At 34.0% G+C, this 24,963-nt stretch overlaps 1 protein-coding gene across 1 annotated transcript; it reads left to right on the top strand.

Annotated features, from left to right (window-relative positions):
* Positions 1-132: 132 nt before the first annotated feature.
* CEP76 (centrosomal protein 76) lies at positions 133-23,056 on the top strand. Its single transcript, XM_081078074.1, has 12 exons — positions 133-415; positions 1,470-1,625; positions 2,629-2,710; positions 3,357-3,581; positions 4,619-4,804; positions 5,679-5,776; positions 6,140-6,268; positions 11,355-11,543; positions 15,013-15,179; positions 16,341-16,674; positions 18,815-19,032; positions 19,438-23,056. Exons 1-12 carry the CDS (start codon positions 353-355, stop codon positions 19,574-19,576), a joined length of 1,986 nt encoding a protein of 661 aa, XP_080934200.1. The 5' UTR covers positions 133-352; the 3' UTR covers positions 19,577-23,056.
* The last annotated feature ends 1,907 nt before the right edge of the window (positions 23,057-24,963 follow it).

The following is a 24,963-nucleotide window of genomic DNA, read 5'->3' as shown; positions in this document are numbered from 1 at the left end:
CTCGAGGGAGGGAGAAATGGGAGCGGAGAGCGCGCATCCAGAAACACTAGCAAGGCAAGGAGTTTGGCTGAGCTGAGGTCACGAGGTGGGGACCCGAGGGAAGGGGAGTGGGTGGAGTTGATCAGGCAGAGCGGGGGACAGCTCCGAGGCCGGGTTGTCCGCTGTCGTTTGAAAATAACAGTTGGGCGCCTGGGCAGCCGCATCCCCGCCTCACGCTCAGCCCCGCGCTTGACGCGGCGTCGCGCCCCCGCGGGAGCTGCGCGAGGAAAGTGGTCGTGCCGCCTCGGTGCTCACTGGGGCCGGCTGCGGCACCTGAAGCGAAGGGAATCCGCGTCGAGGCGCCAGCCCCAGCATGTCGTTGCCTCCGGAGAAAGCCTCTGAGCTGAAGCAGCTCATCCACCAGCAGCTGAGCAAGGTGAGGGGCCGCGGGCGCTCTTCCCGCCTGTGGCCCCAAGTGTCCAGCCTTGTGTCCCTTGTCCCGGCCGACTATGGCACCTGTTTGCTGGGGACTCAAAGGCTGTGAGACGCGGAGCGCGGGATGTGCAAAGCTTCGGGTTTGAAGCCAGAGAAACTGTCTAGGCTCGATAAGGAAAACAAGCTCAGGAAGTGCTAGGAAGAGTCTGAGCTGGTAGAACGGCGTTAGTGTTACGGGACAGTTGTGAGCATGAAGCGTGTACCCGAGACTTCTGGAAGTCATACCGAGTATAAGTTGTTTTTTGGAGCAGGTTTATATTCAGAGGTCAGAAATTAGAATTACTTTAAGGGTGGAACTTCAGGTGTCATTGGTACTGAACCCAATCGACAATTCTTAAAGAAGTCATGAAAGAGAACTTAGTAAGGATTTGTAATGGAAGTGTTTGTGATACTTCAGTGCTCAAGAAGAACATTGTGTCTCTGAGGTGCTCAACTGAATGCAATTAAGCTGAAGTAATAAAAGCTACCGTTTCTTGTGCACTCGTATGCCAGGCTTTGTACTAAGTGTTTAGCATCTTTTATCTGAGCCTCACCATCACCTTGACGGCACTATTTTTTCCAGATTCATAAAAGGTAAATAAGCTAACTCAAGATCCCATCTGATAAGTTGTAAGGTGAAAGCCATGCTTTGATCCCCTCCCCTCGGTCTGTGTTCTTTTGATTATACTACACTCTCTCTCCAAAGATTGTTTTGGTTGAATGTTATTTGTGGGGAAATAGTAACAAAGGTAGTAGATAACCAGTAGAGATCACTTCTAGCATTTGTAATAAAAGTTTTCATCTTAAAATTTTTTTTCTTCCTTTTAAAAATCTCGCCTTTATTATCTTTGAATTCTGGTAACAATTTTACATTTACTGTTTGTTTGAGAAGCCTTCCTGAATTTAGTGTACTCTCCCATTATTCTTTTCTTTGTCAGTATTTTAGGAAGAAATTGAGTAAATGGCAATATTTGTCTGCTTTGTAATGTGAATTGTAATGTGAGTTTTCTACGTAGATGGATGTCCATGGCAGAATAAGAGAAATCCTGGCTGAGACAATACGGGAAGAATTAGCACCTGATCAACAACAGTTATCAACAGAAGATTTGATCAAAGCTCTTAGACGTCGTGGAATCATTGATGATGTGATGAAAGAACTTAATTTTGTTACTGTGAGTAATCTTGTACGGGAGAAAATCTGAAAGTCTAAGCATATTTTGGGGCCTCTTCTTTTAGTAAAACCACTTTAAAATATGGTAATTTTGCCTAGTAATATCCATGTTTCAAGTATAAGTTAATTCTACCATTGAATGTAGATTTAATATAGGATTATGTATCAATAAAATTGTAGTTATATACCATTCTTCTCTCTCTACAGTGACAGAATTTTCTCTTGTTATTCTCTAGGTCTGTAACTTTAAGTATATATATTTTACTCAAACATAACCTAGTTGTTTTTCACTAATATTCTATAATTCTTAAAATTAGGGTTATTTTTAAAATAAACACTCTGGGGACAATATTATCTATGATTAAGAAATTATCAATTCCTTTAAGAAAATAATTGTCTGCGTAAGAATCTTCAAAGCTTTTCATACAAATAGGTCAGTAGTGGAATGATAGCCTCCCTCTCAGTGTACAAATTAGTAAGTAGGCCTTTTGAAAATGAGGCAATAATGAGAAATTGTGACCTCAATACCTGGGAAATATAATATAGAAGTTGGATGGACTTCATAGTACACCAGAGAATAAGTATTTTTAATATAGCCTCCTTTTTTGGTTTTTGAGGTTTGTAAACCCATTTGGTATAAAAATTGACCTAATAACAGTTTCTGCTGTGTGTGAATATCACTTCCTTATTAAAATCAGTTCATGGTAAAATCAGCCAAATGTTATATGAGGTTTAGAGAAAGTTTGACCTTGTTTGAGGTATTAAGGATTTTTTTTTTAGCGTTCTGTGGACGTTGCTTGAAGACAGTTTAGTTCCTTAACATTAAACTTTAGGACTAACTAGTTGCATCACCTTTTTTGCAGGCTTTTCATTATTTGAACTGTTTGAAGAAAATAAGGGGCTTTATCCTATCTTCTTTTGGTTTGGTTCTTAGTTCCATTATTGGCATTTCTTAACTATAATTTTTGTTTCCTGATTTGTTTTGTATTTTTCTGCCTTTCTAGGACAGTGTTGATCAAGAACTTCCTTCCTCTCCAAAACAATCAGTTTGTTTTACTGATAAACAATCAACGTTGTTAAAAAAAAGTATGTGTATTTCTTTTTAACCTTAATTTACTTGTGGATAGTACTGTGGATAGATGTGCTGTAGTGTTTCGTATTTGACAGAAAACACTTCAATTTTTTTTCCAGAATGAAATACTTACATTTTTGTGACTAATCCAAAAAGCTTCAATTCTGTTTTGCGTGATATCAGAAGATTTAATGTATAGCAAAGTGGAAGCAAAAATAGAAACGCCTGTTTCTCCATTTTATAAAAGATTTATAAAAATCCCCGTTTTATAAAAAATTATAAAAATTGTACGACTGTGTTTTTTTAGTGGTTATATAATTATCTCACAAGTACACTTTGCTGAATTGAGATAATTGAGTTGGTTTGTGGAGGTGAAGGAATGGACAGTTGGATAGCAACTAAAGAGCAAAGTTATCCTAAACTTTGGCTCTGAGTCCTTTCTAGCTGAGAAAAAATAGCCAGAATACAAACTCAGAAAAAGATACCATATTATGTATCTTTTCTTCCTTGGGTGCAAATGGTCCTGGTATACAGTAAATTTGGTACTTTTTTCCCCCCAGTCTTTGTTTTTATTTCTGTCAAGTTGTTATTTCCTATTGTCTTGATAACATTTTTTAAGTTATTTGGCAGTTTCCTTATATATATTGCTACACTTTACAGCTAATATTGATCCAACACGGAGGTATCTTTACCTTCAGGTTTTGGGTGGAAAAGCTTTCTTGGAACATCTGCAAGAACCTGAGCCTTTACCAGGACAAGTTTGTTCAACGTTTACTTTATGTTTACATTTTCGAAACCAGCGTTTTCGTTCTAAACCTGTTCCATGTGCCTGTGAGCCAGATTTTCATGATGGCTTTTTACTTGAAGTACACAGAGAAAGCTTAGGTAAGGAGCAATAATAAATTGTCATTTAACCGGGTAAATCTCTGTGAGGTTTTATTGCAGAATAACTTTTGCTATAACAAGAAATTTATAATGGGTGAATCTCCCTAACCTTTTAAAAAAACTTTCCCCACTGTTCTTTTCTATATAAACTACTACTACCCACCTTCTTGCTTTCTTTTTTGACGGTTTAATGGTTGGTTCTTTAGTAAGAAACATTTAAATACCTGTTAGGTGCATGGTACTATGTTAGACAAATGCTGGGGATATAGTGGAAAATGAGACATGATTCTTATTTATGAAAGATGACTCGATTTATGGTGTTGTGTAACTTAAAATAATCAAAGTTTAGATGTGAATCTGTAACTCATTATTATAACTTTAAAATTATGGTACTTGATTCCTATAATTGTTTTACCCGTTTCTTCTTATAAAGGTATTTTATACATTTTAATTGTCAATATAGAAATTTTTATATTTGTAAAGTTAACAGTTGTAAATTATATCTTCAGAGTTTTAGGTTATTAAGATGGCTAATGCAGCATTAAAATTTATTTTCCCCCCAGTGAAAAATGTTACCCTAATAAGGCAGTTATGGCTTAAATCGCTAGCTCCAAGGTGTTGGGTCTTTCAGTTTTGTATAGACAATACAGTGATTATTTCTGGAGTATTAGGGATAAAGGTTGTTTGGGGATTAATGTTGACATATTAGAAGGCTTTGTATTACAGTAGCACATAGTTTAGTTAAGTGCTTTTAAAGAACAAACATTTTTCTTAGTGATCGGAAAGTAGATATGCATTAAGTAACTGTTATAGATAACTCGTCAAAATCTACCAGTGCTCTTAAAAGTTGGGATAGAAATAGGACTGTACTTCTAGTCCCAGTTTGTAACATGCTTTCTGAGGCATTACCAAATTATTCTATTTGGTTTTATATAAGTTTATCATTAGCATCCTTTTCAATAAAAGTATTGTTTTGTGATGGCCTAACTGAGTATGTACTGTGGTATAATTTATTTTTTTTTGGTGTATGTTGCTAGGTGATGGAACTAGAATGGCTGATTCAACTACAATGTTATCAATAAGTGACCCAATTCATATGGTGCTAATCAAAACAGACATATTTGGTGAGACCACTTTAGTAGCATCCTATTTTCTTGAATGGCGATCAGTTTTGGGCTCAGAAAATGGAGTGACCAATCTTACTGTGGAACTTATGGGTGTAGGTATGATGACTAATATATCATTGTTACCATTTTTGTAGCCACAGTTTGTAAATACATTTTATATTTTTAAAATGCATTTATCAACCAAGAGGGAAACGTTGTAAAAAAGAATTTCTTTAGAGTTACAATTGGACTCTGCAATGTTATAGTTTTGGGAAATGTCTTGAAAAATAGTATGAGTGTAGAACGTCACAGTCAGTCTGGCCTTGTGTTTTTCTTTAAAAAGTAGAGAAAAATGTTTTATGTAGGAGATTTATTTTCAAATGAGATACCCATCATTTGTCTTCAGATATAGGCCTAACATGATAAGCATAGTAATGACCAAGAAACAATATATTCTGATTCACCAAAGAAGTATAAATATTAAACAGTTTTGGTGTGAAGTATATTTGTTTTCTAATTCTTTAAATCCAGGAATGGATTGAAAGTTTGTACTCACATGTGATATGAAAAATGTGAAGGGATAAATGGGAATTACTATATGTGACAAAGAGTATAACTATTTTCTGAGAATGAAGTGTTAACAGTTGCTTTGACTTTGTATTTAATGTAAGTCCGGTTGGTATTACATATTTACTGAAGATAAAAATTAAGACTCCCAAATCCTTTAGTTCCTAAAAGTCCCTTAAAATGTGATTAGGAAGCTAAGAAAATATATAATTTTCTTAGATGAAGGCCTTTGTACCAAATACAAACTAATTTGATTTGGTTTATTTTTAATATGAATATTAAGGTGATGTTGAATATTATCCTTATTGCATTTAAGTGGTGAAACATAAAATTCTTAAAGTATTTTGGTTAGACTTTGGTTGACTAAATAAATATGTATAGTATTGAAACCTCTGAAGTTCTAAATATTTATTTACATTTATAGGTACAGAATCAAAAGTTTCTGTGGGAATTTTAAATATAAAACTTGAGATGTATCCGCCACTCAATCAAACATTGTCTCAAGAAGTAGTGAACACACAGGTAAATAGTTCTGAATTTCTCTTCTTTGTGTATTTTTTTTCATAGTGATATATTTACCTGTTGATCCTGGAAAGCACTTTTTCTTTAGAAAATTACAGTTTATTAGTTTTAAGCAAGAGAATGACAATATGATTTATTTTTTTAAAATGTCTGTCTTGGGAGATAAAAGATCCCTCTATTGTATGGAGACTAGATTGTACCAGAGGAAGTGTAGAAATAGGGAAGTCAAGTAGGAGACTGTCATATATGAGATGATGGTGGCTTAGATTAGGGTGGTGGAGAGAAGTGCATAGATTTGTTACATATTTTATGGTAATTAAGGAGAATGAATAGAAATTGAAAAATTTTTTTTTAAATTTAAAGCTTGCTTTGGAACGGCAGAAAACTGCAGAGAAAGAGCGATTATTTCTTGTATATGCTAAGCAGTGGTGGAGAGAATATTTGCAAATTCGACCCTCACACAACTCACGGCTGGTTAAGATTTTTGCTCAGGTTTGTAAGTTGTATTAGAAAAGCTTTACACATGTGTTTGATATTTAATGTTGTATATGTAAATTTTATTTAACTTGATTTTGTAAAATGTATTTATTCTAGACAAATGGAAGTTTATTTGTAAAATAGAATGTTGATTTTGTATTTCTCTCTTTAACTGATTTGGTGAGTGATATAACACAGTCTGTTTGATTTTGCTTTTCATTTTTAATTGTGTTTTTAAACCATTTTTTAGTATATTTGATTTAAAGTGGATGAAAACCCTTTTTGTTTAACATGGAGTGTGTCCTTGATTGGTAGTACTAAATAATTACTATGGCACTTGAGATTTTTATATGTAGATTCAGCCTTTGTGTGCAGAACTAGGGCTCTGGGCATATGTAGTTTTTGTTAGGGTATCCTCAGCTCCAAGTCACATAGTTGTTTCAATCTAGTTGTGGAGGGCGCAGCTCACAGTGGCCCATGTAGGGATTGAACTAGCAACCTTGTTAGGAGCACTGCGCTCTAACCAACTAGAGCTAGCCGGCCGCCTGTTGTTAGGGTATGTTTTAAAGACAAACAATAATACATTCTGTATAACCAAGATCTCTAAGCCAATGATCAGTAATATTTAACTGCAGCATTTCAACTATGTATCTCTGCCTTTATTTTTTCTGTATCCTAAGCCTCTTTTCTCTCATTAACAAATCAGCATAAAATATATGATTAGATTCATATTTTTTGTAACTTATGAGGAGCCATTCAAATATTTTGTATGTATGCAGCCTTATATAGATGTATTTATATGAGTATAGTATAGTATTATTTTGATATGCATTATATTTCTTAGATCCTGCGCATTTGTCTAACTTTACCCTATATTCCCTGGATGTTAGGACAGGCTAAAAGCGGTTCAATTTCTAGATGTGGAGCTTGGGAATAGGAGACCCTAGTTGACGAGTATTGGAAATGAAGGAAATGGCTTCTGACTTAAAATAGCATTGTCTGTACATTGAATGTCTGGGAAGGCAAGGTAGCAGTGATATCAGGACATGGGCGAAGAGAAACCAATCAAAATATAACTGGCTCCCTGCTATCTATTTAGTCTGAGGTGAGGTAATTTATTGCCATGTGGAATCTGGGACCAGAGAAGACTGGCGGGGGGGGGGGCAGGAAGTAGATCAGAGAAATGGCAAATAAAAGAGGAGGAGGAAGAGGATGGGATATGCAGTTAAGGGAATCAAGGAACTGAGATTTTCTTTTAGGAAATATTACTTAATTTCCTGTCTCAGAATTCATTGTGAGAAGATTTGAACCACATAAGGTCATTTAGTCTCATGGTAACCATACGAGATTGTCAAGTGGCCAGGCATTGCCACTTTTTGTTTGAAGGATAGAGAAGTGAAGAATCTTTTCTAAGTTCAAACAGCAACTCAGTCGTCGCAGACTATTAAATTGTAGTTTGAACTTTTTTGGTTTGACTCTTCCACCTTTTTCCGTATGTAGAGAGTAAATAACATGTTTATTTCACTTAGATTCCCCAAAGGTATTTCTTGCTGCTGCTTCCTGTATTTGGCTAGATATGAAATTAAGGACCAACAATATTTAAGGCAGTCAAGCTAATTACAGGAACTATAGTTTTAAATAAAAATTATTATATGTGGTCTGAAAAATAAATTTCCAGTGCTTCACTCACAAGAGGAAATAGTTTACAGTAGCACTATCCATCTGGAATTTTCAGTAGAATTTTCTGCAATGATAAAAATGTTCTATAGCTGTGCTTGCTGTCCAGTGTGGTAATCCCTAGCCATATGTGGCTATTGAACACAAAATGTGGGAACACGACTAAAGGAATGAATTTAAAATTTTATTAATTAAAATTTAAACAGCCACATATAGTTAGTGGCATTCTATCGGACAATGCAGGTTTAAAGGTTTAATATTGAAATTTTCAAGACATTTAAATAGTTTATGGGTATGTAACATGTAATGGTATATGTTGTATTCCAAGATGCTACTGTTGATGATTTGTTTAGAGCAAATGCATCTTTTTTTTTTTTTTTTTTTTTTAACGGTTTCATGCCTTTCTTGTCTGTTAGTGGAGTTGTAAGAATAGGACAAACTGGCCCACACAGGAACTGAATTCCTTTATCCTAACCAAACATTTGTAGAATTCTCAGGGTTTACTTAATCCATTGTTCTTTTTCTCCCTCACTAGCTGATTTGCTGTAGTACAATAGTAATTCACTTAATGATAGTTTTTACATTTTCTGTGCAAGAGATTTTAAAATAAGTTTTAGAAATTGACCTTTAAGATCATTAAGTTTTAAGAAAATATTAATCACTTGAGGATTGAGGCTGTCCTTTTCAGATTGTGATTTCAGGACCTAATATTCTTACACTACACTAGGTTATTAGTAATGCTGAGTTAATGTAAAAGAAATCCAAATAATAGTTTTCTAATATCCTCCAAAATTAGAATTATGATTTTCTGTTTTCAAAATCAGTGCCTATCAAGAGATTCACAGCGAAAAGGATCGAGGGCTCTGAATGGACACTAATTTGCTTCTGGATTTAATAATTCCATAGTCCAATCAATCCCCTTCAATGTTTTAAAAAAAAAATTCAGTGCCTGAAGCACTCTGCCTTATTTTCCTCCTTTTTCCTTTCTTTGTTCCTTAGTTTCCTTACCTGTCCTTAGTTCCTCTTTCTATTTGAGCTCTTCTAGCTGATCCCATTGTTTTGTCTCTATTTCTGATTCCTAAGATAGCATAGGGACATAGAGAGTAAGAGATCACCATGAAGGTGTTTGAGTGAGTGGGGTGGGAGAGGACAGGGAAAGAAATTCGTGCCTTTTAGAGTTGAGAACCATGGGTATGAGTGGAAATCATAATAGTTATTTTGCTCAGCATCATATAAAAATTCCTGGTCTTTCTCTCTATAATCAAATATAAATAATAGGTGAATTTTTCTCTTGCTAAGGTATGGGATTATACTGGAGAAGTGATGTTTTTGTGGTGTAGAAAGACATCAGTGGTTCTGATACTTCAAACAGGTGGTGTTTCTGTTTGCTGAGTTAGGTCTTATTTCTGAGGAACCTTGCCATAATAGAGAGTGTTAAAAATACTCTCTAGGGGTGGCCAGTTACCTCAGTTGGTTAGAATGCGTACTCTTAACAAGGTAGCAGGTTCGATTCCCACATGGGCCAGTGAGCTGCGCCTTCCACAACTAGATGGAAGACAGTGACTTGAGCTGAGTGAGCTACCACTGAGCTGTCGGTGGCTCGGTTGGTTAGAGCATGTGCTCTTAACAAGGTTGCTGGTTCGATTCCCACATGGGATGGTGGACTGTGCTCCTTGCAACTAGATTGAAAACGGGCAACTGAACTTGGAGCTGAGCTGTACCCTCTGCAACTAGATTGAAGGACAATGTCTTGAGTTGGAGCTGATGGGTCCTGGAAAAACACAGTTACCCAATTTTAAAAAATTAAAAATTAAAAAATCACATTAAAAAAAATAAAATCCTCTCTACACTTTGAATAGAAAGTGGCCCTTTGACTTTTTCATCTTAATAATCCTGAAGTTAAGGGAAATAAGGGCTTTGGTAATATTAACTCTAAAAGCACAGTGGTGGACAGTCATCAGAGGCTCTTGTATGCACAGTAGTTACTCAGTTCAAGTGCTAGGATACATCTGTATTTAAAATGTCAGAGGTTTTCCTAAAATAATTTTCAAAACTCTGTTTTTAATTGACTTAGCTAACAAATCATTGTTTCCTATAGATCTCCAAGTGTAGCGAAAACAAATTAAAAATGAGCTCTGATCATTGTTTTATTAGCTAATCGGAAAAGTTATTTGTTCTGTCTGGATATATATTACTAAATTCTGTATGATAATATGAAAGAATACTTTGGCTTATATCCCCTTTCCATCTCCCACCCACTTACCTATCCTTTTCTTAGAGGAAGTGTTTTTTTAAACTTTGAGAAATAAATAACAAATATATTGTATATGTTTTAAGTATACAGTATGATGATTTGATATATGTATATATTGCGGAATGATTACCAAGATCATGATAATGAACACAGCCATCATCTCACCTGTTAACTCTTTTTTTGTGTGGTGAAAATGCTTAAGATTTATTCTCCGCAACTTTCAAGTTTACAATATTGTATTATTGACAGTCACCACGTTGTATGTCAGATCCTCAGAACTGATTCTTCTTATAACTGAAAATTTGTATCTTTTGACCTACGAGTGCATCACTGCATTCCCCCTGTCACCTCAGCCCCTGGCAACCACTATTCTATTCTGTTTCTATGAAATCAACTTTTTAAAAAAAATAAAGATTCCGCATATAATTGATACCATGCAGTATTTGTCTTTGTTCAGTTTATTTCACTTAACATAATGCTTCAGGTTCATACATGTTGTTGCAAATGGCAGGAGCTCTTTCATTGCTATGGCTAAATAATATTCCGTTGTATATATATCACATTTTCTTTGTCCATTCATCCATTAAAGGACATTTTGGTTTTCATATCTTGGCTATTGTGGGGTGGCCGGTTAGCTCAGTTGTTTAGAGAGTGGTGCTAATAACACCAAGGTTGCTGGTTCGATCCTCGCATGGGCCGCTGTGAGCGGTGCCCTCCTTAAAAAAAAGGAATGCTAATATCTTGGCTATTTTGTGAATAATGCTGCAGTGAACGTGGGTGCACAAATATCTCTTTGAGATACTGATTTCAATTACTTTGAATATATATCTAGGAGTAGAATTGCTAGATCACATAATATATCATGTGATAGTTCGAGTTCTTACTGTCCAAGGCTTTGGAATTAGCTCAGGGTTTGAATCCTGGCCCTGTTGCATAATGGCTGCAGCTTCAGTTACTTCAGTTGTGAAATGAAAGTAATAGAGATGTTATGAGGATTAAAAGAGAAACTATGCATAGCACTCAGCAGCCTAGTGCTAAATATACGGTAAGTACTTAGTAAGTGATATCCAGAATTATTTTATCCCACATTAAAGTATTCTAAGAAAAGGTGTTAAAATGGGAAATTATTAATCTGTCATTACCGATATTGTTTTTCCCCTCTTCCTCCAGGATGAAAATGGGATAAATAGACCAGTCTGTTCCTATGTTAAACCACTTCGAGCCGGGCGGCTTCTGGATACTCCAAGGCAAGCAGCAAGATTTGTTAATGTCCTTGGCTATGAAAGAGCCCCTGTTATTGGAGGAGGAGGTAAACAGGAACAGTGGTGCACTCTGCTCGCTTTTCTCTGTAGAAACAAGGTATCCTACACAATAGAATTAAAAAGCAGTACATTGTAGTTATTGTGAATTTATGGTGAATTTGTAAAATAACTTAGAAAATGTACGTATTGTAAACTTGAACAAGTTAGAATCTTTTCACCATTTTTGTTAGCATTGAAATGTCAATTAAAAAAAAACGTAGCATCTTTATTTTCTTGTTTAGTTTCTTATTTAATGTAATGTGATTTCTGTGAAGCAGGGAATCTTTAAGTACTATAGTGTCAGAGACCAAGATATAGAGGTAAATTAAACAGTGAATTGGAAATAGTGCTAGGACCAGAACCATGGTCTTCTAGTACTACTAATGTGGTAAAATTTGCCTAAATGATGCATTTTTTTTTTTTTAAAGAAAATGGTAGTACAGAAAATATGGAAAAAATATTTTGGATTCATTGGTGTTTTGATTCATCAAATATAAGTATATATTTAAGAATTTGTATAAATTTATTGATGTTAATTAAACTTTAAATGAATTGATTTCATTAAACTAATTTTATAGGTTATAGGATATTTCCTAATCTGTGTTCTAAAAATGTTGATGATATAAAAACAAGTCAGACCATCTTTAACATTCCAATTCTGTTGAAACAGAACTGAAAACAAGAAATTTATTTAATGTATTATTGTTTTGACATAATTTTGTTTAGTCTGAAGTTGTATAAATAATATGGGTATTTACAAGGCAAAGCTTATAGAGTGGAAGAAACTAGAGTAGAGATTGATTTGTCAATTAGAAAGATTATGTCTTAAAGATAATTGAAAACAGTAAAACATTTCTTACCAAAATTATTTTGACTTATTCCCAAGCTATAGTTCCCAAAAGTTGTGTGTATGCATTTAAACTTTTAAAAAAAATTAAATTTATGGAGGGTAACATTGGTTAATAACATTACATACGTTTCAGATGTTCAAATTTATAATACAACGTCTGTATACTCCATTGTGTGCTCACCACTCAAAGTCTGGTGTCCTTCTATCATTATGCGTTTGACCTTCTTTATCTTCCTCGTCCTCCCTCACTTCTCTTCCCCTCTGGTAACCACCATTCTGTTGTCTATATCTTTGAGTTTGTTTTATTTGTTTGTTTGTTGCTTTTTGTTCTATATCCCATGTATAAATGAATCATGGGTCTTGTCTTTTTCTGTCTGATTTATTTCACTTAGCATGATACTCTCAAGAGGATTTAAACTATATTTCAAACATAGTAAGAATGGTACATATTAAAATTATTATGTAAATAACTTTTGTAAAGCAAATAATCACTCCTTTGATTCACTATTTTATCTAAGTTTGTTTAAAAAGAAAGCACATCTTAAATTAGAAACTTGAAAATTATTCAAAATATTTTTCTTGTACAAACAACAGCATTACAACAGTAAAGGTGAAATTTCACCCATAATTCTATTACCAATTTATTATGTCTTTTTGTATTTTCTCATTATGTATCATTTCTTTCCATGATTATAATCAAGATATAAATAAAATTTCGTGTTCTGCTTTATAATTTAGCATTATGCTTTGAACATTTTCCCATGTGTTGCTACATTTTTATAATCTCCATCTTTTAATGGCTGTATAAAGTTTTCTTGAATTGATATACAAAATCTACTTAACTATTTCCCCATTGTAGGAACTGTTTTCTTTTTAAGTTAGGCTTGCTTCCAGTTTTTTGATATCATTAAGAATGAATTTTTGGGGCTGACCAATGGCTCAGGCGGTTGGAGCGCAGTGCTCCTAACTCCGAGGTCGCGGGTTTGATTCCCACATGGGCCAGTGAGCTGCGCCCTCTACAGCTAAGATTGTGAACAATGGCTCTCCCTGTCGCTGTGCTGCCTTGACTATCCAGAGGTCGGCGTGAGCTGCTGTGGGCTGCAGCAGGCTGCTGTGCTGCCATGGGCTGCCATGAGCTGCCATGAGCCACCATGTGTTGCCATGAGCCGTGAGTGGCTGGCAGCCAGTGTGAGTGGCTGGCAGCTGGCGAGAGCTGCTGTGAGAGGTCAACAGGCAACTGACTGTCTCAAGCAGGGGATGGGGAGGGGGCGGCAAGGCTCATACCAGCATGGGCCAGAGAGCTGTGTCCTATTACAGCTAGACTAAGGAACAACGGCTTGAATCGGAGCTGGGCGGGGAGGAAGGAGGGTGGGAGAGAATGCATTTTTGCATTGAATTGTTTGGTTGTATTTTAGGGGTTTTTTGAAAATATTTTTAATATAAAATCTATAGAAATTAATGGGCCTAAAAGGTTGGATGTTAAATGTTTCTAAAATCAATTTAATGATTATAAAATGCTATTTGTTTTATTTTAGTTAATTAAAAAATAGTTTAGAGCCACTAATATAAAATTGGGGGGGAAAGAAATCATCCGTTTTAACACTGAACCCAGTAGTTACGTTTACTTTTGCATATTACCTATAGTCCTGTGTTTATTAAATACATATCTTCATGTAATTGTAGCCTTACTGTTTAATATTTTAACATTTTTTTCACAGAACATATCAGATATTTTCTATTATTTTTGTTTTTGTATTGAGGGTAACTAATGTTACCCTCAATAAATTTAATTTCAGTTAATTTTTAAAATTCTGGAAGTAATATTATCAAAGAATTTAGGAAATAGAAGGGAAAATTATATTATAACCACTCTAAATAAAGCTGTTGTTGGCGTTTTGTTGTATTCCACCCAGTCACTTTTACTATGTATTTATTTCCTTAGAAGGATTATATATTGACACTTGAAGTCATTGTTTTAATGTTTTTTGTGTTTTTTTTTAAAGATTTTATTGGAGAAGGGGAACAGGACTTTATTGGGGAACAGTGTGTACTTCCAGGACTTACTCCAAGTCCAGTTGTTGTCCTTTCAGTCTTAGTTGTGGAGGGCGCAGCTCAGCTCCCGGTCCAGTTGCCCTTGCTAGTTGCAGGGGGCCCAGCCCACCATCCCTTGCGTGAGTCCAACCGGCAGCCTTGTGGTTGAGAGCCATGTAGGAATTGAACCAGTGGCCTTTGGTGTTAGGAGCACAGAGCTCTAACTGCCTGAGCCACCGGGCTGACCTGTTTTAATGTTTTGAGTATTTCCCCCTTTATTTGCATTGCCTGCTTTTTGATTTTTCAGCATGTCTGTTTATGTCCATTTGCGATTCATTTTTAAAATCTTACTGCTTTTCTTTTTGTTTGCATGAGTTCTTTATAAAGTTTTGAATCTGAATGTCCCCTTTTAAAGTGTACATGTTATGACTATTATATTTTTTAGCACTGACTTTGTAAAATAATTTAGGCTCTTCTAAATCTGGTATATTCTCTTTTCCCCCGCCGCGTTGTTTTAGCTTAACAATGGACTAATGGTTAAAAGTGAAAATTTTAATAATACTTTTTAATTGTAATTTTGTATTTAAATATTTAAGGAGGAAACAATATGAACAAATACTTAATTTTAATTCATTGTATTTTCTAGGGTGACTGTGAGGATCATGCTAACCTTCTGTGCAGCCTTCTTCTTGGATATGGATTAGAAGCCTTTGTCTGTGTTGGGACTAAGGCAAAAGGAGTACCTCATGCGTGGGTTATGACTTGTGGAACTGATGGAACCATCACTTTTTGGGAGAGTTTAACAGGACACAGGTTAGCAAACTAAGTTTATAAGGATATGAAAATGAAGATGTGAATGTTTTAAATTATAGATTTTGTTTATATTGATAGTGCTCAAAGGTACAAATTGATCATTTTAGTTATTAGAGCCTTTTTGATGACTATGTAAAAACTTATTTCAATTAAGATAGTATGTAATTAAACTCTTAAGAAAATTTGTACACCTTAAATATTCTTTACCAACATGATACTGGTAAAAAGTAAATTATATTTACTTTTTATTTTATATAATTGGAATATGTTTTTTCTGCTGATCATCTCTAAGCCTGAAAATAAATTCAAGTTGTAAATCATTATTTCTTTTGAAAATTTGATGTCGCCATCTCCTGTTGATAAATCCACTGGACATTTTTTTTTTTCAGTCCTTTTGCCTATCATCAGATTTTGAAAAGACTTAAATGCTCCCACTTTCCTGGAACATTCTCTTTCCTTAGCTTCTCTCATAGCACTGCCTTTCAATTTTCGTTATTTTTCTTTGGCTCTTCTCAGTTTTCCTTTATCTTGTTTTTACTTTTGTTTTTTATTTTAAAAAATTTTTTAGTTGCATTTGACATACAATATATTAGATTCAGGTGTACAACACAGTGATTAGACATTTATATAACTAATGAAGTGCTTTATCTTGTCATTAAATGTTGAAGATCTAAAGGCACAAACCTGTGCCCTCTTCTCATTTTTCTGTGTTCTTTTTTTCCCTGGTTGATAATCATTTTGGTTAGTCATGCCTCATAATGTATAGCTAATTTATTTACATTGTATTATCTGAGATACACTTTTTCTGTGTTCTTTTTTTCCCTGGTCGATAATCATTTTGGTTAGTCATGCCTCATAATGTATAGCTAATTTATTTACATTGTATTATCTGAGATACACACTTTTGATCTTAACGATATACATAGAATATATTCTTGTGTTAAAGGAATAAAGTTGGTTTCTATTTCATAAGATGTGTTGTTATTCAGTTAACATAGACTAATCAAATTATGAGAGTATAAGAAGGAAAAACAGGTATCAAACTTTAGTTCTAGGAAGTAGTTATGGCTTTATGTGTTAGAATAATATTTTTCCTAGAAAGATGCTACCTTCTTAATTTTCAAGTTCTTGGTATATAACATTATGATTTACCCTTTTTAGGTACATCCACAAATCTACCAATCCTGATGAACCTCCAGTTGCTGAACAGTCCAAACCGTTGTACCCATACCGAACAATTGGTTGTGTTTTCAATCATCAGATGTTCCTGGGAAATTGTCAGCCCTCTGACTCAGTAGAAATCTGTGTATTTGATTTGAATGATGAATCCAAATGGAAACCCATGAGTGAAGAAGCAATTAAATCTGTGTGTGCCCCAGGAGCTACAACATCCCTGCCTCCCTTTCCACCTCTATGTGCGTCCACGATCGATGCTTCAGTAACAAGTAATGAAATAGAAATGCAACTAAGGCTACTAGTGTCAGAACACAGGAAGGTAATTAAAACTGAAGTTTGTAGTTGCATGCATTTTTTTCGTGTGTTTATGTATTAAATTTTTTTGGCACGTGTGATAGTGCCAGTCACTGTTCTATCTCTGACCAGAACAAAGTAAATACAATGCCTACCTTTATGAAGCTTTAAGTTTTGAAAGTCATGAGAGTTAAGTTCTGAGACTCAGAAGTTTCCAAATTCACCAATACTTCTAGAATTTATTCCTTCCTTCTGGAAATTAAGAATGGTGGACTTGTTCAGACTTTTGCTGAATCCACTGTTTGGATTTCCTCTTTGTGAAGTATTTATTTAGTCATTCTGTATTAAAAATGTTGGGTTATGTTTTTCTCATATGCATTTTTTCCCCCTTGTTTGTTTTCCTATTATACAAAATTGGGTAGATATAAAGTGATATCCCCATTCTGGCTTTAATATGCCTCTCCCTGATTACTTATGTGATCAAGCCTCTTATTTATTAGCTATTTGGGTTTCTTCATTTGTAAAGTACCTTAACAAAGACATAAAAAGCACTAATCATAAAGGAAGAATTATTATATTGTAAGAACTTATGTTCATCAAAAGAAACCATTGAGATAGTGAAAAGAGCAGCTTTGGACTGGGAAAAAGTTATTTGCAGCACATATAACCAACAAAGAACTAGGATCCAAAATTTCTACAGAAGTAGATTTATTTCTAATTCACCTTTGGGAGTTCCCCAATAGACTCCCTACCTTGGGTGGGTCCTGTTTTCCATGTTCCTTGAGGCCATCAAAGACATTGATTTATCAGCTATGTTCTCAGGGCTCCCAATTACTCTTAGCTTTAGCCTCTAAAATATTCCTTACTCACTTCCTAGCTCATCAAAGCATGTAAAAGTATGTTTTGGAAAATCTGGCTTCTGTAGTGTTTCCAGCAATAGGTTGGTCAGGGACCTAGTTCATTACACTGCTGGAAATGAAAGCCCCTCCTTACTGTCTCTTTCCATCACTTGTGTTGCCTTTTAGTCTTTTTTTGGTCTTGTTTACAAATGAAATCATTATTTTGTTACATTAGAATAATTATTTTGTGTAGAAAAAGAAAATGAAACTGAACTAGATGCCAGTGTTGATCAATTTAGGTAGCTAAATTGATGGTACCTGTAAACCAGCAAGTGAGATTTCTTTTTGTCTCAGGAAAAGTATGATGATTGTGGATTTTGGGATCTCTTGGACATAATTTAAACCTTGAAAGTGAAATCTGGAAATGCTAAAGATCTGTTATGATAATCAAACTATTAATGATGTTGAGAAATTTTTTATGTTTGGAACAATTTTTTTAAAATACCATGTGTTGGGGGTGGCCGGTTGGCTCAGTTGGTTAGAGCGCAGTGCTCATAACACCAAGGTTGCCGGTTCGATTCCCACATGGGACAGTGAGCTGCACCCTCCACAACTAGACTGAAAATAACGACTTGACTTGGAGCTGATGAGTCCTGGAAAAACACACTGTTCCCCAATATTCCCCAATAAAAAGTTTTAAAAACTACCATGTGTCTAGCTATCTATAATTCATTCAGTGTTAGAAGTGAAGTCATAATTGCCTTCAGTAGTCCCTAAAAACATGTTTTAAGCTCTCTAAGGGTCTGTAGAATATCGTCTTCACCTTTTTATCTCTTGCAGTATAAAAATCAGTACTCTTTATGGGGTAAATGTTCAGTAAATATTTGAGTTTAATTATATATACAATTAGTTTGTTGATTTTTCTCCCCTACTACAGTTTAATTTATGGTAAGAATAATCAAATTAAGCAGATTCAATCTGATTAAACTCTTTAAAGTTAAATAAAATGTGACCTCAAAATTTACTGACACTGTATTCCATAATAGGGCTATTCCACATGGTCTTTTCTAATGGATATTAAGGAAGCATAGGATTTTGAGCCTTCACTAACATTACATATTGATAATTTTTTGGTTATTTCTTTAAGAAGTAAAATCTGATGCCTGTAGTTCTTTTATTTTTTATTTCTATGTATCCTTATAATAATAGGAAGTTTAAAAAATTATGACGTTTGAAAAATCTTGGCATACATTAAAATAGTCAATATTTTTGTTATAATTGGTTTTTAAAATATTAATGAATTTTTTTCTCTTTTGATTGCTATAGGATCTTGGCCTCACTACTGTTTGGGAAGACCAGCTTTCCTATCTCTTATCACCAGCTTTGGCTTCTTACGAATTTGAGCGTACAACAAGTATATCTGCGGGCAATGAAGAATTTCAAGATGCTATAAGGAGGGCTGTACCTGATGGCCACACATTTAAAGGGTTCCCAATACATTTTGTGTATAGAAATGCGAGACGTGCATTTGCCACATGTCTTCGGTAAGGTGGAATTTATGAATTCATAAATGTTTTCGGCTTAGGAATTTTAGAAATCAGTTAGTCTAGTAGTTCTTTAGGAATGATTTCAGAATCAGTGGGGAACTTTTATGACTTGCCCTCCTTGCCACAGATTGTGATTCATTAGGTCTGAAATGTAGCTTTAGATGATAGTTGGGATAGTTTTCCCAGAGATTTTGGTGCATTCTCAGTTGAGGATCTCTGCTCTTGACTAGCGTAATTTTTTAAATTTATAGACTGTGAGGAAAGTCTATAATTTGAAAAGCTCAACCATAATTAAAGAGTTGTTGGTAGTAGAGACAGGATTTTAAAAGTTAAAATATTGACTTGGAAATAAGAAAGTGAAGTTTATGTTTACCTCTTGAATAAGTTTTCTTTCTTCTGTAGGTCTCCTTTCTGTGAAGAAATAATCTGTTGCCGTGGAGACCAGGTGCGACTGGCAGTTCGAGTCCGAGTGTTTACTTACCCTGAATCTGCATGTGCTGTTTGGATCATGTTTGCTTGTAAATATCGCTCGGTATTATAGGCCTAAAATTTCTATAAGAATATAGCTATGTTTTGTTGGAATTTTACACGTTGTATATTACTAGTTGCTTAGAGGTTATTTTAAAAATCACAGTCTGGCTTGGATGTCACATTTCAATTTTGTATATACCTGACTGATAATGTTTGAAAAATATCATGATTTGTGTATTTAAAAATTAAGGATGAAAAACTTGTATAAATCTGAGTGGAATCTAGTATAAATTAAGTGTATATTCTATTTTAATAAATGCTGCTTTGTTTATAGGTATTCAGTAGTTTAAATATGAACATAAACTTTACTCAGTTTTCTTTGTTAATAGGTAATCAGAAAGATATTTCAGGGTTTGAGCCATAGTAAAATCAATATCATTGTCACTGATTAATGGGATGATTATTTTATATAAACTCAGAGAAATTAATCTCACAATGGATTTATTTATTACGTAGGTGAAAAGACAGTTTGATTAATTAACACTTTTGTGGTTTATCCATGGCCATAGGGATATTTATGACTTTCCAGAGATTTATGGGAAGACTTTAATGCAGGAGTCTTGCACTTTTCCTAGTCCAGTACTAGGAAAAAACTAGTACTGGAAAAGCATAAATATTAATAACAACAAACCTCATGTGAAAGTACGTGAATAATTTATAAATATTTGTTAGTTTTATTATAAAAATGAATTAGGTAATTTAGAAAGAAATTTGTCATACCCTTTTGTTGTTATACTGATACATTTTCTGTAATTAATATTGCTAGTCTGTTGCTGATTTTCAGTGATCAAAGAATTCATTCCAGTCCCTTCATCTGAAACCACATTTTTTCTTTCTTTTTTTATTTCATTGTGATTAAAAACATCAGCATATGTGTGACTAATCTAAATCCTAGAATCATTGTGTGAGTCCGCTGAAAACAAGCATATCTGAGTGACTCCATGCTTATATTTTTAAATTGAGCATGTTTTAAAAGTTAATTTTAAAGTTGAGCAAGTTTTAAAAGTGAGCAATAAAATGAGTGTTAAAAAGACTATGCTATAGCATTTTTGACTTTTTGTAAGAAGCTACATAATCTGATAGGTTTGACTGTATTCAGCATCTCTGTGTACAATTCTTAATTCAGTTGCTTCATCCATTTGTCTTTAAGAAAGTAACCGTATACCAGTTGTCTGTGCAAGTTATTCTTTTCATTACTTTAATTCACCGTTGCAGATTAAATGATTTAATATTTTTTAAAAGTTAAAATCTAGAGATATCCTAAAATTTACTTTTTGTTTTATTTTTACATATGATAAATATTTGATTTAAGTTGTTTTAAAAGTCTGAAAATATCGCTCGTCTTACCAATTTTCATTGAAAATGATAATCAGATGTTTTTTGTGAGACTGATATGACTCCAGAGAATTAGCAAAATAAGAATTAAGACTTTTTTATTCTGTTGCTAAAATTACTCATAAAGCTATCAATAGAGAAAATTGCTTGCTTTCCAACTTTCAGAAGAAGCTGTTTATGAGGCACATATAAAAGGCAGACTAAGATCAAGTCTGTATTATCATTGGGCTTTGCTTCTTGCCTTACTGCACCAGAATAACACATGTATTTATAATGCACCTTTAGTATACATTCTAAAATAAATTTTCTTTTTATGCACTTTAATAGAGTCTGGCATGAACTAATATGTCTCTCTAACAATGGTTTATTTCAAAAGGTTATTTCAGTGCATTTATCACTAGAATTCTGCTACTCTTACAATTTTTCTTTTCAAAAATTAAATTTACTTGTATATTTACCTCTGTAATCAAAGTTGTTTTTCTATTAAAAACATAAAATGTTTTTTATATAATGTCGCTAATGTGTTCTTTTTGACAGTATGTGCACTAATGTAGTCTTTTATACCTAACATAGGAGAGTATACTTAGTAGAAGACTATCAGAAACCTGGAAACTTCATTATTCAAGCATGAACCTGTTGAATAAAGCTTATTAAATTCAGTTCCAACTAACTGAACAGTCCAAGAGCCTTTAAATTTTTTTCTAGTATTGCAGTGTACATTTTTAGATACCGTCTGCAAAAACACATCTGTAACCTCTCGGTTCTGGAAAGTACGCACATTTGAAAACCATTTTTCTACTTCTTAACAAAGACAAGATTTGAGCCAAATGAAATGTAGGCTTTATATTTGAAAAGAATATTGCTCATGAAGTAGTAATCTGTGCCAAATATCTGACCATCAGAAGGCGTTAGTTATGAACATCAATTGCTTAAACTAACATTTCTGATTTCACGGTCTACTAAACAAGAAGATAGCTTAGGTTAGCCTACAATTTTCATTTTCATAATTTTTTTTGACTCATGGTTTTGTATTTTCTACATAAGTAGATAATAGATAAGTACAGGAATTAGATGATCTGTTTTTAACATGCACTAACTTTCATACCAATGAAAGTAGCATTGCTTTCAGCTGTGGTAGTTGAGAAATTGAGATTAGCTAAAGTCTATATAAAATCTTAAAAACAAAATAGTCAAACATATACTAGAAGCCATGCAATTTGAAAGAACCTTAACATAACTATAGCGTATTCTATAGCACAAGTTCAGTTATAATTATCAATGCATTTAAATGTAAGTATTAAATGTTTAATATTTTCTTCTGAGATTTGGTTGGCATAGCCATTGTAATTACATTTGACTTGTAATTGTTTTGTGAATTAACTCCTTGACACCAGTGTTGAAATAGTCATGGATATTAGAAGGAAAGGAAAGGAGGTTATTACTATGTTTCCCTGAAAATAAGACCAAGTCTTATATTAATTTTGCTCCGAAAGACACATTAGGACGTATTTTCAGGGGATGTCTTATTTTTTCTTGTACAACAAAATACAGTCATGTCATCTTCTGGAACATCGTCATAATGTGCTAAATGTGTCCCTGCGGCTGATGATCTTAACGGGTTTATTTTCGGGGTAGGGCTTATTTTTAGGGAAACATGGTAGCTGCTAAGTAGTTCACATATATTTCCAAGAAATATAAGATTTTTTAATTTGATTCTACTGAATTTAGACTTGTACTAATATTGCAAAACATGTTTCCTGGTATTTTTGAAGGTAGCTAGTTTTTTAAAAATCTGATCGAAACGAGTTTTTACTATATTTGTTATTTTTACATGTGATTTAATATTGCATGGAACTACATGCCTGGAATTACAGAATTTTGGACTTGATATGAATCTTAGGTCTTCTAGTCCACTTAATTTATAGATTAATGAAATGGAAATCAGAGAAGTTACGTCCCCTGTCCAATGATACATATCTCTAGTAGCAGATCAGTTCTAAAACGAAATTCTGACTTTGAGTTTACCTTTTTTTGCTGTATCTCTGCACAAATGTGAGTTTTTGTCTGTGGGGATGGCACTGGGTAAGACCAAGTAACCATCCAACATAGAGTATGGAAAAATTTTCATGATGCTGTAGCTACTATCTCCTCCATTAAAAAAAAAAAAAAAGTGCTGCTCACTCCTCAAGCCATCATTCCAATTTTCATTTCTCATTTTAGTGGTTCTACCCAAGAGGTAAGAATATGTAAGGCATCTGTCTCTTATGGAACCTATCATGCTAAAAAACGTTACAAAAATATATAGCATGTCAAGTCACTGATAGATGAGACCAGAATTACTTTTTAGGGAGGATGACCTAGGGAAGCTGAGGCCAATAATATAACATGTACAATTCTATTTGGAAACAAGCAAGATTCAGTGAACGACTGAGGTTCTGGGATAGTGCCCACTAATATGCATCTAGAAAATATTTTCAGTCATATTCAGTCTATTCTGAAGTCCTTTTATTTACAAATTAGGTGTAATTGGCCAGTTATTTAACTTTCACAAAATCTTTTCTTTGCCAAAAAGTATGAGGGAATGAAAGTGATGATAGTATAAAACTAGGAGATGATTGTCAGAAGTTGCAAAAATCTGTTTGATTTGAACATATGCAAACAGATTTTATCACCAACTTTTAATTTTTAACAGCTTTATTGAGAGATCATTTGCATACCATACAATTAATAATTTAAACTATACAGTTTAGTGGTTTGTACCATATTCAGAGATACGCAACTCTTTGACGCAACCAGTCAATTTTAGAACATTCTATCACCTCAGAAAGAAACCCTGTACCCTTAGGTATTATTCTCCTAGATACCTATTTTGTACTTTCCCTCACCCCCTAACCCTAAGCAACCACTAATTTATCTTCTATATAGATTTCCCTGTTCTGGACTTCCAAATGAATGGAATCGTAATATATAGTTTTTCGTGTCTGGCTTCTTTCACTTAGCATAATGCCTGTAAGTTTCATCCATGTTGTAGCATGTATCATCACTTCCTTCATTTTTATGAACAAATAATATTCCATTGCATGGATATACTATATTTGTTTATCCATTTGTCAGTCAATAGATATTTTGGTTTCCACCTTTTGGCTATTATGAATAATGCTTCTGTAAACATTAGTTGTACAGATTTTGTGTGGGCACATGTTTTCATTTGGGTATATATACCTAGGAGAAGAATTTCTAGGTCATATGCTAACTATGTTTTACATTTTGGTGAACTGCCAAATAATATTCTAAAGTAGCTGCACCATTTTTCAATCTCACCAGCAGTGTATGAGGTTTCTGATTTCTCCATTTTTTTGTCAACACCTGTTATTATCTGACCTTTTGATTCTAGCCATCCTAGTGGGTGTAAAGTAGTATTTTATTATGCTTTTTGCTTACATTTCCCTGATGATTAATTTTGTTGAGCATCTTTTCATGTGCTGATTGGCCATTTGTATACCCTCCTAGGAGAAATGTCTATTTGCATCCTTTGCTCATTTTTGATTGGATCATCTTTTACTATTAAGTTATAGGAGTTTATTATATATGCTAGGTCCAAGTCCCTTATTAGATACATGATTTTCTTACGTTCTGTAGGTTGTCTTCATTCTCTTGATTGTGTCCTTTGAAGTACTAAAGTTTTACAGTTTTAGCTCCTATACTTGGGTCTTTGATTCACTTTCAGTTAATTTTTGTATACATTGTGAGGTAAGGGTCCAACTTTATTCTTTTGCACATAAATATCCATTTGTCCCAGCACCAGTTGTTGAAAAGACTATCCTTATTGAAGGGTTTTGCCACCCTTGTTGAAAATCACTTGCCATAGATATGTGGGTTTACTTTTGTACTTTTAGTTCTAATCCTACTGTGCCAGTCCATTCTGTTGTGCCATTACCACACATTTTATCATTGCTTTGTACTAAGTTTTGAAATTGGAAAGTAAGTGTAAGAGTTCTCCAACTCTTCTTTTTCAAGATTGTTTTGGCTATTTTGGGTCCTTTGCAATTCCATCTGAATTTT

This window comes from Rhinolophus hipposideros (genome assembly GCF_964194185.1).
Source record: "Rhinolophus hipposideros genome assembly, chromosome: 17".
Classification (NCBI taxonomy): domain Eukaryota; kingdom Metazoa; phylum Chordata; class Mammalia; order Chiroptera; family Rhinolophidae; genus Rhinolophus; species Rhinolophus hipposideros.
The sequence above is the reverse complement of the archived record's forward strand: the minus strand, read 5'-3'. Positions and strand labels throughout refer to the sequence as shown.

Bases quoted from the DNA above. Each gene is read 5' to 3' on its own strand.
- CEP76 (XM_081078074.1), top strand. From the start codon at position 353: ATGTCGTTGCCTCCGGAGAAAGCCTCTGAGCTGAAGCAGCTCATCCAC. The intron at 416-1,469 runs GTGAGGGGCCGC...TTTTCTACGTAG, and splicing joins TCCACCAGCAGCTGAGCAAG to ATGGATGTCCATGGCAGAAT. The intron at 15,180-16,340 runs GTTAGCAAACTA...TACCCTTTTTAG, and splicing joins GAGAGTTTAACAGGACACAG to GTACATCCACAAATCTACCA.